This window comes from Drosophila pseudoobscura, chromosome X (genome assembly GCF_009870125.1).
Source record: "Drosophila pseudoobscura strain MV-25-SWS-2005 chromosome X, UCI_Dpse_MV25, whole genome shotgun sequence".
Taxonomy (NCBI): Eukaryota; Metazoa; Arthropoda; class Insecta; order Diptera; family Drosophilidae; genus Drosophila; species Drosophila pseudoobscura.
Window position 1 is genome coordinate 60,048,792 of NC_046683.1, and position 18,344 is coordinate 60,067,135.

Sequence of the window (18,344 nt, forward strand, 5' to 3'; positions counted from 1 at the left end):
GAAAGAGAAGCAGCGGAAACAGCAGCCACAGTGGAAATGGAAGTGCAAATGTGGAAAATTCCAGCTAGGAAAATTCGAGTGAGTGCCGGGCAAACTTCTCGAATAGTTGAGGGAGGCTTACCCCGCCAATCGGGGTTAAATGGTGTGCACATAAAAATGATGCAAAATTCATGAGAGAGCAATTATTATCACGCGTACGAATATCTGCCTCAAGTTTTCATAAATATTTTCCCAGACAATCAATAAATTCAATATAGTTTCATGGCAAGCACACCACAAATGGAAATGAAGATAAATCAAATGCAAAGAGGACTTAATCCTTAATAGAGTCAAAAGGATATGCATATTTGCATGCAAATTTCAGGAAAACATGGAAACTATTTGCAGAAACAATTAGAAACAATCTACAAAGTAGTAATATTTTCAGGAAAGACATTAAGCTGCATTCTAGTTCGACATAAATCGTTTTGCAGTGTTCATCGAGTGATGAAAATGCCTCTGGTAGGTCATTATTATTATTTTCCTGCATTTCTCTGAGATATAATTGAAACTCTAAATACGTACATTAAGTAGTAAAAGTCGTTAAACTTTATGCTAATGGCTGCCGTTTCTCAGTTGCCAGCAATCCGAAGACCATTAGACCATTTAAGGGGCCCCAAATCATTTGTAACCTCCACTAATTAGCGCCGATGCCGAAAGATAAGCTCTGGCCATATGGCACCGAGGCTTCTGGTGGACTTGCAACCATTCCCTTGCGACATGTGGCAGCTGCTGGTTCTTCTTCTGCCACTGGCTAATACTGAAAGTGAGCTGAGCGGCATATTGGACACCATCTATGCGGATCAGCCTTTTGAGACACTTCTGGTGCTACGACACAGCCAAAGCCAGGCAGACGAGCCGGATGAGAGGTTGGCCCGGGCCTGGCCTGTCCTAAGCTTCGATGAGCAAATGGATTGCTATCTGAGTGGCAGCTACAACAACGAGATGCTTGGCCTGGTTTGGCAAAGTGGCGGCAACAATGAAATGAACATGGAGCTATGGCAGGCATTGGACAGGAATCTCCAGAATATGAGGCATGTCCGGCTGTTGGTGGTAATGTCCACACTGGAGGGACAGCAACTTCAACAGATTGCGGACACAGCCGAGCCTTTGAAATTTCTTCAAGTAGCTGTATTGACATCCCAAGGTACAGTCTATCGCATGCAGCCCTTTGCCCAACAGCATTGGGTAGAGATAGATCCCAGAAGAGAACCTATCTTCGCCAGGATTCGGAACTATCAGCGCAAGGCTATAATTACACTGCCCGATCAATTCGCCCCTCGTTCGCTGGTCTACGAAGATACCCACACTCAGGAACGCGGAATGACGGGATATGTGGCGAAACTAGTGATGGAGTTCGCCCGCATCTACAACCTGACCATCCAGTGGCAGCGTCCCATTGTACCCGGCGAGCACATGTCTCTGATACTTCTAAGGAATCTGACACTAAACGGAACCATTTCCCTGCCCATAAGCCTGTGCGGCTATGAGGTTCCCAGCGAATCGGGCGTCTTCTCGGTACCCTTCGATCTCGAGAAGTGGTTCATAATGGTGCCATGTGCGGATGAGATTTCCACAGCCGATGTGTATGGGTTCGTGTGTGGCAAGAAGTTCCTGGGCATCGTAGCGGGTTTCTACTTCATCTTTTCGCTGCTGGACACCTGCTTTGGGTATCTGCTGCTGCAGCGAGGCATCAGCTGGTCGACGCTAGCCTTCAACGAACGCATCATATCGGGGATGATTGGTCAGTCGTTTAAGATGAGTGCCCACAATACGATCAGCTCCAGGGTTGCCCACTCCCAACTGTTTCTGCTCGGCCTCGTGCTGAGTACCCTCTTTGCGGCTCACCTGAAGACGCTGTTGACGAAGCGACCCCCAGACCAACAGATCTCAAACTTCCAGCAGCTGCGGGATGCCCCGGTGGACATCTACTTTGACGAGGCCGAGCACTTCTATCTGGACGGGTTCAGGGGCGCTCGAACCGTGGAGTTGATACGCTCCAAGATCAGATATGTGAGCACAGCGGACTTTCAGTACCTCAGGAGTACGCTGAACAAGTCGCAAGCTTTCTCCGCCCTCACCGCCGAGTGGCTGATCATAGCCAAGAGGCAGCAGTATTTCCAGCGACCTGCCTTCTGCTCTCTGCCCGGTCTGATCTTTGCTTCGAAGATTATCTTGTCGCTGCCCATGCAGGCTAATTCGATCTTTGAGCGTCCAATCAACCGACTGATACTCTATGTTCACTCGTCAGGACTTTTGGAATACTGGAAGCAGCAAACGCTGTACGAGATGGTTGCTCTGGGACTGATACCCCAGGAAGATCCCTATCCCTATGCGGCTTTTCGGGAGTTCAAGGTGGCAGATCTAACTTGGGTCTGGGTACTGTTGGGAGCCTGTCTGCTGCTGTCATGGCTGATATTCCTTTGCGAATATTTCGCATATTCTCTGCAAAGGAAAAAAATATCAAAAATACACCTACAATCTATGTAAATGCTTTGTTTCATTCAGCCTAGATGGCATATGAAAAATAAACAGCTAAACAACTTGTTCAAGGGGTTTTCTGAAACAGGGTTTTATAAACAATTCCAACCTTTCCTTTTAGGAATAGATGATATTAAAGGGATAAATAGTTATCTCTACACAACGAACTCTTCTGTTACTTATGTCTTCATCTATGAGGATATTATTGCTTGCTTAGAGCTGTGAAAGACATATACATACTTGTAAATGTATGTAAATACGTTTATTCAATGAACTGAAAATCAATGGCAGAACATTAGTAAACATTTTCCCAAACATTTACGTAATTAAGAGCCATTTAATGGTGTTTTAATAGCCAATCAAAGTGCGAATATGTGCCAGTACACTCCACTATCTATCCATATCCATATCCTATAGCCCAGAACAACGCTCATGGGTACGGGAACCCGCATAGTCCCGCTTCGGGCTAATGGTCTAATAGCCTCATCCCAACGACAGCTTTACGTTGACATAAATCAAACATTTTGCCAACGAGCGGATTACTTTTACGAAAAATGTCAGTAGATAGCTGCTCCTGCTCCTGCTCCTGGTCGTGGTCCTCCTCCTGGCTCTGCTCATGGCAGTGACGAGGTTCAAGCGTCTGTCGTCAGTTCCGAATGCTGTTTGTTTAGTTTTTGTTTTCGACAACGAGAGCTTCCAGTCATTCAATCATCCGGGCCGTGGGATGTACGCCCACATAATTGACGTTTACGCCGTTGTTGGAGCACACCAGTTTTATCTTTAAAGAAATACCCAGCCAGCCAGCCAGCCAGCCAGCCATTCACCCGAGAAGACAGGGCAGGGAGACGGGTGCTGTGAACAGGATTTGCCGCTTATTGGCGAGTTAACGCGCGCCTTCTGATAACGGGGCATTACAGGACACTTATGGCAAAATCGATGCGACAATTCCTGCTTTAAAGGGAAGGTACTTCCTGCAGGGAAATGCATTATTGTAGATAACATGCGATAGATAGAGTTTTCCATTCTTTACAACGTTAAGGGTTCTGCGGCAATCGAATTACTGGTGCACTGCAAACGGGCCATGGCCATGCATGTGGCAGACAATTTTTAATTAAGCCCAAAAGCATTGAACGGATTCGGTCAGAGCGGAAAGCTGATTCTATCTGCCCGAATCCACTTCCTCTTGCCGCTGTAAGTCCGAAACAAACGAAACCAATGCAGTTCCAGCAGATAGTTTCTGGGTATTTTCGTGTAATGCAATATGCAAATTAGCGGCTAGCTGCCCAGAGCTGCTGTCAGTCAATGCCACTCCCACACTGCCACACAACCCAATGGCCACTGCCCACTGCCCAGAGCAGTACACTACGCTAATTGAACCGCATTTCGGGGCTAATTGCAACTGCGTCAGCCCCAAAATGTTGCCAATGTTTTTGCTCATTTTGTGTTGCCTATCAATGCGGGCGGGCACTGGCGAAAATTCACCAAAACTAAAATACTAATTGCAAACTCATTTTCGGGTTACATTTTGAGATTAAAGATATTTATAGTGGGCCAAAGGACTTGTTCAAGGGGAGCCACATAAAGTGGAATAGATTTTTCCAAAGCCACTATTCCAATTTCAGCAACCAAACACTTTTAAAGTTGAACTTTCCGCGACCTAAAATTACTCAGGCCCTTATGGAATTTTATGGATGTGTTCTAGCTTTACAACAAGATTGAGCTATGAATATAAATGATTTAACCCTCATTAATAGCTGCAGTTCTGTTAAATTTTTATATAAAAAAGAGTATTACTGCTCTACTGTATCTCTCTTCTACTAGTATATTGATCTCAGCTAAATTGCCTCTACTCTCCCTCGCAGTCGCGTAAAGTTCCTTACAGCATCAACACATCCCCTCTCGCATAATATATATCATTTCCACATTAATTACATATAGAAGGGAGAATGAAAAATACAATAATCAATCGTAATTGTTTAAACCACAAATTGGCCCATGTGTTAATTAACTTGTATTAATTCGATGCTTCTGAAAATGCTCAGGGAATCGCATTTAAATGCAAACCAAAGCGATGTGAAAGCCAACCTGTGGTGCCGCAAACATTGGGTGCATTCACGCCGATTCCAAACGGTATTTAAATACGGCTATGCTGGGAATGATTCTGAAAAGTCATCGTAGTCCCTGAGACTGGAAATTTTAGGATGATATTCCGAAACTTGGGTGAAAAAGCTCTTGCAGAGACGTTTTCCTGTAATATGTTCAAGTTTTGAACATGCAAAATGTTGCCCAAAAAGTTTGTCTAGAGTACAGGAAGAGCAACGGAATAAATGTTGCATGCACCTGGTGTGACAATTGTATTTCCTGTGTCTCTCTGGTTTAGCATTCATTTGCATTTATTTATGCAAATTGTGGAAGCATCAAGAAAACTGTCAGACGTCACAAAGAAGTCATATAAAAAGAGGCATAATTTTTCTTGCGATTTAACTTTTGGTCTAATTAGTCGTGAATTTTAACGCACAACTGTAATTTGCATAAATTGCAAAAAGGTTCTGCGGCTAGCCCCCAAAAAATTCCATGCCACTCATTTGCATTTGTTCTAATTATGAGCTCAAGCAATTAGCAATGGAAAACTTTTCCTTTCCAAGGAAGCTGAGCAAAAACAATAAACGGAAAATCAAAACAAGCTTATGGCAGACACCTCTCCATCCCCATCTCCGGATGGTAGGATGGTAACAATCCCTCAGAGAAACTGTCAAAAACTCAATCACGAAACTTTCCTCAAAGCCGGCAAATGGCAAAGTTGTTGCTTTTTGGGGGGTGGGAGAGAGCGGTGTGGGCCCCAACTTAGTTGGCATTATTAACAAGTTTTCTATATGCAAATCAGCTACGAAAATGAATGTAGCTGACAGCACAGCTCAGAGAGAACTTTCAATGGAAGGCAAACAAAGAGGTGGAAAATGTTTACCTTACCCAAGGCTATAGACGTTTCCCTGTTATGTTCTATCATTCATTCCTTTCCTCCTTTACCGGGCTGTCGTTGTGTCTTCCTGCAGCCACTGGCTTTCGTTTTGCTATTAGAATGCGAAAGTAAGTGAAATTGATGAATGCTCTAGTGACAATGGAGTGCTTCGGTTGTCATTCTCCTGTCTAATAAATTAAAGGGAGGAGCTCTGGGGGAAGCGAACGAGCTGCCACATTAATCAAGCAGCTTCAATAAATTTAAAGCCACAAAATGATCTATCCTCATAACTTGTCCTGTAAGCCCTTATCCCCTCTTTTCTCATCCACTCGCTGTGACCTTTAAAGCTGGCCATTGATTCTGGTCTTAGCTCTGGCTCTAGCTCTGGCCTTGCCTCTGGTCTTGACACTGGTCCTCTTGCTCCTTGTCATAAATCAATCCAAGAAGAATTTTGAAAGCATTAAAAGCATTACGAGAGCGCAACATTTTTTTTTTCTTATTGCTGCGAGTGTTCCTTTCTTGCTGCTGCTGCTGCTGCTGTCGCTGTCATGTCTTTGTCATGTTGAACAAAAGCCGCCATACAGGCTGAACACACATTACGTATACACCCCGTGGCCCACATGCAAAAAAATCAAGAGAGACAAACGCTATGGCAACTGAATGAGTGAGAAAATGAATGGGTGAGCGAATGAATGAATGAATGAATGCATGAATGGGAAACCTAAGGCAATCTTTTGTCCTCCCTATCTCATTTCTGGGTTCTGGGTTCTGGTTTCTGTGTTCTGCGTGTTCTTTTTGCCAGCATTTTCCCTGCCATTTGATTGTTTTCCATGTTACATCTCCTTGCCACACATCCATACATACATAGTATGTGTACACTACGCAAATAAAGCTGAGAGCTATAACTTAATATTAAAGCATTTCTACCTACTGGCGGATAGTTATTCTCGCTGGATGTGGGCGGATATCTTTCAAGGCTCCTTTTCTCTCATTTATATGCATTCGGTATCAAGCGATAGTATTTGTATAAGAGCGTAACATTATCGTTTTATATCCTTAAGGTCAACAAAAGTCGTTTGTGAAGATTGCCTTCTGCCAATTGGATTCCACATGGGGCATGCAACATGTACCCAGCCACAGCACCAGCACCAGCACCAGCACAACAGAGCAGAACAGAACCGAACCGAACCGAAAACAAGCTTCATTTCGGTTTCTTTGGGATGCCAAAACAAGTTTGACAGCTATGGGCAACTGATAGATACAGATACTCGTGCAGATAAAGTAAGCTACCAATTCTTGGCTGCATCATCATCATCCCGCAAAAGTTCATTGCCACAAGGCGGGGCAGCAGCAGCCAACAACGAGACCAAGTCGTGGATCCAAGAGGAGTCAGAGCACTGAAAGTGAAGACGCAAATTGCTTCTGCTGTCAACTTGCTGGACAAGTTTTTGGGTTCGCTCTGGTGCGGTTCTGTTCTATTTAAGAGGAACTACTCGCAATATTCGCATGCACACTTCTTGGGGATAAAAGTAAAACTTTAAAATATTTAGGACGAAGGACGGACGGATGGAGAAACTTTCGAATGCATCATTCGCATCCATTCGTGCGAATTAAACAAAATGCCAGCTGCCATTATCCCATATCGTACACCCATTTATGATCTCGCATATAAATTGACAATTGTTGTTGCAGCATCATCATCAGAAATAAAACATTCATTCGATTGACATTTCAAAATGCTTTCCATGCACATGAGCACAGCCATAGAAGCGGGTTGCGAAAATGGCAAAATGGCAAAATGCACAACATCAAAAATATATACGGGGTGTACAGGCATCCAGAAAAAAATCATTGAGAATCGAATTGTTACACTGAGATTTAAGAATGTGTAACAATCGATTTGCTCCGAAAGTGGATATTGGAAGCAAATTTGTTCCCCCATATTATGATTTGGATTTACTTGATTCAAATATATTTTATATTGAAATGAAAAATAGATCTTATTTCAAATGAATATTTTCATATAAATACATTAAATATATTCATATACATTTATGTTTGAATAAAATAAAATTCTATTTCATTTCGCAATTTGCATTTTTTTAGTGTATGTATGTACGTATGTGTATACATATGTATGTATGACAATGAGGAATGTATCGTTTCTATGGAAAATTGGCATACAATTGCCTCAAACGGATTGACCGCAGCATAGCGAAAATAAATTTTAATTCAAATTATGTTTATACGCTTCCTGAATGGCTCATCAAATGTAAATCAGCCAAACGGTGTATTCAACCAACGCATTCTGCGGAAATAGAGGCAGAATTCAATTTATTGGCCACTTATGTTGGGGATTGTACAACGGATTATGATGGAGAGAAGCAATGTACATACATTGTTAAAATAGGAAATCAAATATGATTTCGTTCTTCATACAATTTAAGTTAATCCTACAAGTATATATGGTATGCTGATACTGATACTCGCATATATTCTTTTACATATAATTGTGTACATTCCTATTGCTTCTTAACTTGATAGCATATCATTAAAGGGATCTATTCTAGAATATATATATATTCATATCGATCAAATTTGATTCAATTGATGGCATAACTCTTCCATTCTAATATTCCTTTAGCCCTTCTTCCTGCTTGAAACATTAACCGCTTCATTACGCTTACATTCACGGCCCGACGTGACATTTCAATTGGTCCGTGCCGGGGCAAAGGACTACATAAATCCTCTGTCACCCGTCTGCCCTTTACACTTAACCTCCTCCACTCAAACTCCACACTCATATTCACATTCACATTCACACTGGCATTCGCATTCTCATTCTCATTCAGAGTCATGAGTGTGTGGGGGCCAAATGCATTGCACGTACAGAAGCCTCGCTGTAAAATGATGCCAGCGCTAAAAAGTATAAGAAAATCAGCAACTAAATGGGTGCCCAGGGCAGCAGGGGGAAAGCTGCCACATTCTGCTACTTAAAGCCACAAAAGCCACACGCACACACTAACAGCTGCATAGAGGATGAGGCGGCATCTTTAGCACCGCCATTGTTGTTAATTTTGCAAGAAGGCGACGTCCCTGCCAGGCAACTCTGCGACGGAAGCGGAAACGGAAACGGAAACTATGAGCACTCGGCTCCTGCCATGTCTCGCCGCGTCCTAGCTAATGTATCCGTGTGTGGCTTCGCGTCTCTCTGTCTCTGTGTGCGTGTGTGTGCGGCATTTACAGTTGAGTTATGAGCGCACATAAATAAAATGTCAGCGACAAAATGGCTGCCAAAGTTTATACGGAAATTACCTGAACTACGTCGTTGACACAAAATTGAGCCAGCAGCAGCAGCAGCCGCTCTTTGACATCTTTGGGTCCTCTTCGCTTTGTTTCGTTTCAGATCACGTAATCTCCTGCAATTTTTGAATTGGATTAGATGCCGCTTTGGGAACTGAACTGCCAACGCGTTTGATGAACTGCTAAGCTAAGCTGTGCGGAATTTCGACCCCACTTCCCCCCAGAAACTAATTCGATGAGCAGACAACAACATTATGTTAGTCCATTAAGACTGTCAAAATCAGGTTAAAACTCCATCCCCAAATATCCAACAAAAGAGGATAAGTAAACCCAAAAAAAAGGTTAAACAAAGGCCTCAACCGCAGGCTTGAAAGGGTTCGTTCGCATTTGATATATTTATCTATGAAATATTTACATTTTATTTGCAAGTTTTCGAGTGTCTCTCCCGCTGAATATATTTAAAAATCCCATTAATCCTTTTAAGAAGACTCGTTCGGCTCTGATGTCATGCTTAACCCTTTCTACCCCAATTTGTTTCACTTTCCGACCCTTTTTTTGCTGAGAGTAAATTGATTTTTGGCCTTTGTGTATGTGGCGAAATTTGGTTTTGATTTGAATAAAAATGCAAATGTCTAGACAGGAAGGGTGGACGGGGAGGGCTGGGGGGTGAATGCCGGAATAAATTTGTCTGCTCCCCGTAAGAGTAAGAGTATACCTTAAAGTCCTACCGCAAAAACAGCTTGAGTTCTTTGTGGGTCTTGTGCTCATCTGGCCATGTAATGCAATTGTTTGGCTTTTGTTTCAAGCTGCACTGAACACACCCACCCCGACCCTCCGCAAAAAAATAAGAAACATCAGGCAGAAGTTGCAGCAACATTCTCGGATATTTATTTTACTCCTTTCGGTCGCTTGGCCATTTTCAATTTACGTTTACAATAATTCAACAAAAACGCTCAAATGGCAAGCAATAAATTTGCCACATCAGGAAATGAAAAGGAACCAGAAGCAGAACCATTTACTTGTCTCTCTCATGCAATATAGATGTACAATGTACAAACTTTTAGTTTGCTTTATTTGCACTTTTATAGCGCACACAATGGCAATTTATGTTTTTGCCATTTTCAGCTATAAAACAAGGGAAAAATATATGGTATTAAATGTATCTTTTTGGGGTCAGAGTAAAACAAATGCTGACAAGTGCAATTATCCCAGACGGCGAGGGAGACGGTGGAGCTGAGCTCAAAGGTCCTTCCGCCCTCGCAATGAATGTAATGCCAGCAAATGGCATTGTAAGTGCGGTCTGCTTCAGTCCGGTGTGGAATCGGACTACATATTTCAGCTGGCCAAATGGTCAGTGAACATGGGCAGCGGGGCAGAAGAGAGAAGAGAGGTAGCTGGGCTTCTCGCCAAAAGGTAAGTGCTACTGATTTGGGTTAAGTCTCCCGCGACATTTGGAGAGCTGCAAAGGAATTAGGATTAAAGCTTCTGAGGCAGAATACTAAGACATTCGTGGGGGTTTATAGGTGTTTCCACGTACACTACTTTGATATCTAACCTATTGGTCGATTATAGAAATTATCGACAAATTTAGAGAAGAAAATTAATGAATAAATTATTTAATTGTACGGCAAACTATTTGGCATAGATGCCGGTACATTGCGTTCTTTTAGAAATGTTATAGGAATTTTCCGAGTACCCAATCGTTTATCTATGCATATTTACATCTAGTTCTTAAGCGGATTTTATTTTAATTTCAGGTGGAACTTCTCGCCCTTAAGCCATCTCGTACAGCATTGTTGGATGTCATTAACGTTGCTTAAATAAACATTATATTACCCTACTCTATTCGCCGTATTGTGCCACCTGCCACTCCCTCAACTCACGTCCTGAGCTCAGCCACTAGTTGCCACATACAATACTTACATTTTAGCATCCATAAAAGTTGGCTTTCGTTTTAGCGTTGGCCCTAAATGAATTTATGTCAACGGCACTTCATCCAAAGGCCCAGAAACAAAAAAAAAAAGCTAAAGCCCAACAAGTTTGTGTCTTGTGTCTGACATTAAATTAATTTGTTGCCTACAACTTTGCCGGCTGCAAATAGTACCCATGGGTGGCCTTGTTTCCTTGCTGCCTTAGTACTTTCTCTCTTCTCGTCCTCTCAGAGAGCAGGAGCAGGAGCATTGGCTTTCCCGCTCCAGTTTGGCCTCCACAGAAACTTGTTAAAGACGAAACTAACAAGAAAAGTTTTAAATCATTCGCCAGTGCCAATGTCGCAGAAGTTTGGCGGCAGCCCCAAAAAATAATAAAAGAAACGCAGCGAAAACTAGAACTAAAACGGAAACGGGAATGGGAACGGGAACCAAATAAAGGCGTGTGTTATGGGTGTTGCAACTGCTTCCCTAGGCTTGCCACATGCCGCACTCCACATAGCGCCGAAGCCTTGAACCGTGGCAAGGCGTGTTTCAAGGGCAGCCGACACTCAGAAGGGGGAATCCAACGAGTGCTAAATCTTTGGCCTAATAGTCAACGCTTTTGGGGAAATGTTTATGGATGTTTGTACTTAGCTCGTAACCCAAATTGATTACAAAAGTGGAGTTGGCCACACATTCGGGGGGGTAATATTCAGTTGTGAAGCAAAAGATCTTAAGTAAATTATGGTTGTATCGTTTTGTTTGATGGGTTAATAGATACAGACAAAGTTATCCCCTAGATCTAATTAATCAATATAATACTAATCTTTTCTCTGTTCTCTATAGTTAATGGTTTCAGGGAATAGTGGAAAGTGGAATTAAGCAATGGGAATTCCCATTTTCTTGGACATTTTCCTAAGAGCATGCCTTATTCGACTTTTTAGAACACTCAAAACTCTTTTCAGTTTCGTAATTCCCCAATTCTTTTGGATGTTTTAATGGAATTGCTGTAATTCGGATGCGTCATGCCTCATTGACAAACTTGACCCACATGGGGCGTCTCCGTCTCCACCTCTCTCTGTGGGGCTTCTGTGCCATTAGCTGCCACTCCACCAATTTGTCGATCGTTTGCCTGCATCCACACACACTTTATTTCATGCTCGACCTCACACTCTCTGCCAAGAGTTCTCTCCCACTTGCCACCGCTTTCTACCCTCACATACTCCCCCTGCTTCTTCTTCTATTTACCGGACCCCTCGGTCCCGGAAACTTCATTAAAAGCTCCGACACTGCAGCGGCGTAAACCAATTACAAGTTGGAGGGGGCTCCACCAAATGTGATTAGAGTGCAATGCCGTTGCGGAAACAGCAGCTGCTCCTGGTCTCTTGAATGAAGTTATAGCAGAAAGGGGGAGGGTGCAGGGATGACGGGTATGTACCGCTCATTGCAGACACATAAACAATTTTACGAGGCAAATGTTATAAGCAACAAACGAGCATGGGAAGCTTGTTAAATGATTTAGAGGGCAGTCGAAGAGTCCAGTCCACAGTCTACAGTCTCCAGTCCAGTGTCCAGGCAGGAGTCCTTGTCCACGTCCTTGCCCAGTCAGGACACCGTTCCAGCTGCAGTTGCCTCGGCCAATATGCTGCGACATGCACTTAAATCAATTTACGTCTGCCATTTGGTTGGAAATCTCTCTCTCTTTCAACGGCTACCACACACACTAGGAGTTGGTAAAAGAAAAAACTTGGCCAAGGAAACTATTAAATCGTGCGCATCGACATCCTAAGAGTTGCCACTCTCTCCCCGTTTGTCCTTTGGTCCCTGTGCACTTGCAGTAAATTAAATTTCACCCAGTAATAGACTACTGCCATGAAAGGGATAGGGAAGAGGATGAGGACTGACTGATTCCAGGGAGCAGCATCCATTGCAGCATTGCAGCATCCCCAACTGCAGCTTGGAAAACTTTTGCATATTTTTAGTGACACACAGGCAGTATCCCCCCCATAAGTTCCCTTTAGTTGTTCGAAGCGACTAAAACATTGTTGTGCTGGCAGCTGCTCTTCCACATTCGCTTTTTGCGGGTCTTGTTCTCTGTGTTCCCATTGCGGGTCAGCGTGCATATAACAGAAATTACCCAGCATCCTCCCCGTCCCGCCTTTTGTTTCCTTTCCTGCCGCATCCTTGCTGTATCCACCGATGGCTGTCGCTGTGTGTGTTTCCTATTACCAACTGCAACACTTCCTGTGTGCAATTGTCGGGGGTCCAGTTGACTTTTGTATGGCATTCATGACGGCGCCTGTCTGCCATCCGCTCCCGCTCCCTCTTCCTCTTTTGGCTTCTTCTCTCATGCAGAACTAACCGCATTTCCCTGCACCCAACGAAAAAAAAACCCTGAAATTGTAATACTTATACATAGATTACAAAAAATATATATCAATAGACTTGTTCCAAGATTGGAAACTTTAAAACGAAAGAGTTTCGCATACATTCTAGCATTAATATAAAAATTTTCGATTTAAATATATATTTCAAATTTAATAATGACCATTATTTACTTACCTTTCCTGGGCACTCTTCAGGGACTGAGAGAAGAGAATGCATTTATGGGAAAAGGGGGTATATTGAACCTCTCCCACATCTGATTAATTACGCTGCCCGCGCATCTCATTGAGGTCACATTACGCATTCGCATACGCATACGCACTTGGCTACAAGATTGATGACAAGCCACCCTCCGCTGGCCATCCGACTCTTTTGATTGATTGTGTCCCGGCTGCTGATGTTCATCCTCTACATTCAAGCCACTCATCATCAGCCATGCACGTCGCATGGCATCCTTCAGCTATTCATCAAGAGAGCTGCCTGCTGACTGCTGCCAGCGTGGCCAAGTCTAATCATGGCCGGAATGTTTTCATTCGCTCTTGATATTTCCTTTTTTTAATTTTCCATTTTCCGCTGTTTATTTGGCATATGCCAAGCCCCACTTGACTTGCCGAGCACGTTGGCTTTGGAACGAGATCTCTTCTGGCTGTCGGGCCTTTTGGAATTTTCCTCAACTATTTGTGACAGCCTGACGCCTGCTGCTGCTCTGTTGGCATTCTAATGCACTTAAAGCTGACAAATTTCACGCTTAAAATAAGTTCTTTCTCTTCCCAGTTCCTAATTAGCATGCAAAAAGTTTTGGAAGAAGGAATTGTGCTGCTAATGCTGTAATGTGTATGCCGGGCACGCGATGCCTTGGCAGACTTGGCATTAAATTTCAAATTAAATTGCTGTCTGCAATGCGATACGAGGCAGCGCACATATACACACAGAGGACACACAGGACACACAGTATCCGAAAGGAACATGTGTTAAAAATCAGCGTCGGCAACATTTGTCCCCATCACGTATACGTCACGTAGGCAACCGCCCCCAAAACAACAACAGCATCAGCAGCAGCAGCAGGAAAAACTATATGACCAGCTTTCTGGGAGGGGGTAAGGAGGAAACTTGTCAATTGGTTTTCCGCTCGGAGGCGGCTTAAAGCTTCGGCAGCTTAAAGCCGATCGAAAAATGTACGCATACGCCACGTGCAACAGACGATGCGTTATAAAAATAAACTTCAAACATTAATTCGTGTGTGTGGGTGTGTGTGTGTGTGTGTGTTTAAGGGCACAGGAGGCTCATGCATAAATCTCTTTTAACTAATCAGCCGCCTTCTGGGGTTAGCCCCCAGAAAAAACCAACAGCCATAAAGTAAAAAGTTTAAACAGCACTCGAACTTCATAAATTGCACGCACACACACACACACACATCTCGGAAGGAGGGTGGAGAGGATAATAACCTTATACAGGGGCTGTCAAAATAAATATAATAAAGCGAGAAAACGTTGTCAGCATTTTTAGGAGGAAGCGGCAAATGTCAAAATATTTAACAACAAGACCATCATCAGCATCATCATCTGGAGGAAGAGCAGTATGGAAATGCCTGCCAAGGTGCAAATTCAATAAAGATAAAAACTTTTTTTAGGACGAAGGTCTTACGCGACAGACGACAGGCCGGATAACCTTATCGAGTCGTTGTCACGCCCCATGCCTGCCTATCATTGAACATTTGCTTACAGCGGGAATTATTAAGAAATATGCCCTTTGTGGGCCATCAAATTCTGAAACGGAACGAAACGAAACGAAAGCCAAACGGAGATGGTTTTCCAGTTCAGTGACAGCTTTTCATTTCATTTTGTTCCCTTTACGCTGGCCAGAAAGCCTCAACGTTATGACAATCATATACATACATATATACCCACCCACACACCCATGCGGCCACACGACCACGCACCTAGGGGCTAGCAAGGACGAATAGGAATATAGAAAGGACGAGGAATAAGTCGACACAAGTTTTATCTTTACGCTTGCCTGCGTCTGCGTCCCAAGTCGGAAACAAAGGGCGAACAAAGTAAATTCCACGGCAATGAAGTGTAAAAATAACAAAAGCTGCTTGCTCTCTGCCTCCGCTCCACCTGGACGTCGTGTCCGTGTCCTGCAGAATCCTCCCCCCACATAGTTCGAATTTAATTTCCCAACAATAGCTTTTAGGGCTCCAATCCCCCTCCCACAAGTTGACCAAAAACTTTGGTTTAAGCATTTCCTTTAAAGTCATTCCGCAGCGTCCTGGAGGGTTGCCTTTTAACGCACATTAAGCCCGAATGTGTCCTCTGTTTGCCAGTTCTTCCCCTGGAGTTCTTTTGCCGGCCATTTCTTATGGCCATTTGGCTTTTTATTGACTCCGTTTTTGAGGGGTGCGGGCGGGGGTGCGGCCAGGACCGCATTCTTTCTGCTGTTTCTGCCGCTGCTTTGTGGTGCTTGTCACGTGGCCTCAGATGCTCCAGATTCGCCGGACTCCTTACTCCGTGCTCCATACTCTGGACTCCCTCTGGGTAACACGGGGCTGGATTGCCGTCGGTTTTTATTATTATTCTAGCTCTCTAATTGGGAGGTCAGGCTGTACGTGTGCTGGTGGCACTTCAAAATGCTCGCATCCTGCACGCTCCTCCGCAAAAGGCAATTAACTTGTTTTAATTAGTTTTAACGACAAGTATTTTGCACTCAAATTTGTTAGTATCCTTAGCCCATCAAGGATATGTCTATACCTTGGAGATCTTGGCTAAGGATGTTAGATTGGTTGGAATAATCCCAATTTGTAATAAAGAGATAATTCTAAAGAACTTGTAAATAATGAGGTGCAGAATCATGGAAAGCGTTCACATAAATAAAGCATCTTCTTTTAACCATTCGATGCGATTTTTGTAGCACAACCATGCAGCTGCAACACCTGACCACAAAAGAAACGACTGAAACCGGTTGGCAGCCGATTGGTAAGTCATTAAAAATGCTGCCTAATTATGCATGAATGAACAAAGATACAGATGCTGCTCTGAGCCTCGAAAAAGATAAAGATTCCCTTTGAACCGCATTTTAGAGCGGCTCAATGGTCTAGGGGTATGATTCTCGCTTTGGGTGCGAGAGGTCCCGGGTTCAAATCCCGGTTGAGCCCGTAGTAGCATTTTTTATGAACTTTTTTGAAGTTTTCTCAATCTGCTACAGCTATTTTTTTCATTGTAAACATTTCATCCAAGTGGGTATGCTCTCTTTAATGAGCTAAAATCAATACTCAAGCAAGGACTTATATCTGTGGCAGCCACAACGAGCCAATTGTTTAGCCAATCTCTTTGCCACGGACTCCAAGCAATGATGAACAATTCAATTCAATATATTGAGAGTCGATTTCAAATGTTGCCAGGCTTCAGACCACCCCCTCACCTAATCGCACCACACTGCCCTGGTGTCCCCCATCTGGCCCCCCACATCTAATCCCGTTCTCCCCCTACTTGTGTGATATCCCTGCGTCTTTGGTTACACCCTGCCTCACAGTCCCTCCTGCCAGCCTGTCATGTTTGTTTGCTCGTTCTCAAGTGTTTCATATGCTTGTCAAATATATATACGATGGAGTATTGGCAACACTTGCCTTGCCACAGCTGCAACGCCCCTCTGAATGTCACTCGTTTCCCCCTCCTTTGGCTAACATGTCAAGACACTTGTTGTAAATGAAAGATGTTCAAGTGTCGCTTTCATATTTCTTTCATAGCGTTCGCTTAGGCGTCCACTCAAAACTACTTTAAAAGTCAGGCAAAGAGGGAAGGGACCAGAAACCTCAAATTACATATAGAAATCCACTGAGATCTCCAGATACCCATAGAAAATTAATGTTTATTGAATTTTATTACGCATACACTCGTGTTTATGGCTCTATGAATCTAATCACCATCAAAAGTGCCTCAATTAACATGCTAGGACAAGCACAAGGACTCTCCATATAAGCACAAAAAAAACCCAGAGGGAAAAGGCCAGAGACTCTCCACACATGCAAAATCTACAAAAAATATATGGAAGGGAATAATTGTTTACGCATTTGAGCCAGGCAACCGGCAATAACAAAAATACAGCACCAGGACAACGGACCGCAAGAGAGGTCATGTTTTTGGGAGACTTACAAAAGGGATATATGTATGTACATATGTAGGCATACAATATATACCTATTCGTATATGGGAGCATGTGGCTGTGTGGCAGGAACACGTTTAAGTGGCATACAAAGCAACAATAGAGGGAAACAAATTAATAAAGCTAACAAGAGAGGAAACCCATGCAAAAAGCACAGAACGGAGAAAAAGAAACTGAATGGAAACAGACACACACAAAATGGAGTGCAACCCAAGCTAAATTGATAGCCAAAAAGTTGAAAAAAACCCTACAATCAGTGATTCAGTTCTATCAATATTCATCTGGCATAGAGACCTATCGTTAACCGAAACATGGCAATTCAATCAGCAACTAGAGAGACAGCAACTGTCAATGCCCCCAGGGTGAGGGGCAGCCCTCGAAACATATTCGCCAAATCAAAAACTGCACTCAGCCACAGACCTAACTACACCACTGGCCCCAACAGACATCGATTCCTATGCCACTGCCCCAACAGCCTCACAGTCAGCGTTCCCATTCACTTCAATAAATTTGATTTTCGCCCACAACCTGAAAATTCATATGCAGGCAAAACTATCAGCAAAAACCCGAGCTGAAACAAATATTGAGTTGTCAAAAAAATGAAATCAACACAGACGCGGTATCAACAACAAATAGTTTGGTGTCTTTCCTCACAGATGGGAAATATTTAAAAGAAGAGAAAATGAAATCACGAAACCGAACTGAATATATGTAGAACCAGTTGCCAAAAACCTCCAGATCCAACCAAAAACGGATGAGTAGACAAGAAAGAAATGTTTTATACCCTTTAAGATCCATCTTTTCTGTAGCACTTATTTAAATTAGTTGTGTGGCACTGGCACTGGCACTGGGTACTGGGTATATACGTTTACCTTCTAAGATCAAAAAATCAAACATGTTGTGAAAATCACCATACACTCTTAAAGGATATACAATCTTGTTCAGGGCAAATGTTGTGCCAACAGCAATATGGAACTATCCAATGGAAGAGAGATTGATGGAAACAGCCACAAGAACGGCAGCAGTAGCAGTGGCAGTAGCAGGAACTAAGGCTTAAACTAAATGGACAGGACTGGGAATGGTCATGGCAGGGGCATGTGGAAAAG

General features: G+C 43.2%; 1 protein-coding gene and 1 non-coding gene across 2 annotated transcripts; both read left to right on the forward strand.

Moving 5' to 3' along the window:
• The first annotated feature begins 688 nt into the window (after window positions 1-688).
• Ir67a (Ionotropic receptor 67a) lies at window positions 689-2,529 on the forward strand. The gene has a single exon (XM_033381523.1). It carries the CDS (start codon window positions 715-717, stop codon window positions 2,527-2,529), a length of 1,815 nt encoding a protein of 604 aa, XP_033237414.1. The 5' UTR covers window positions 689-714.
• Window positions 2,530-16,159: 13,630 nt separating this feature from the next.
• On the forward strand, window positions 16,160-16,231 carry TRNAP-UGG (transfer RNA proline (anticodon UGG)). The gene has a single exon. It is a non-coding gene; the product is annotated as a tRNA-Pro (tRNA).
• The last annotated feature ends 2,113 nt before the right edge of the window (window positions 16,232-18,344 follow it).

Excerpts from the sequence above, each read along its gene's own strand:
- Ir67a (XM_033381523.1), top strand. The coding sequence starts at position 715 with ATGGCACCGAGGCTTCTGGTGGACTTGCAACCATTCCCTTGCGACATG.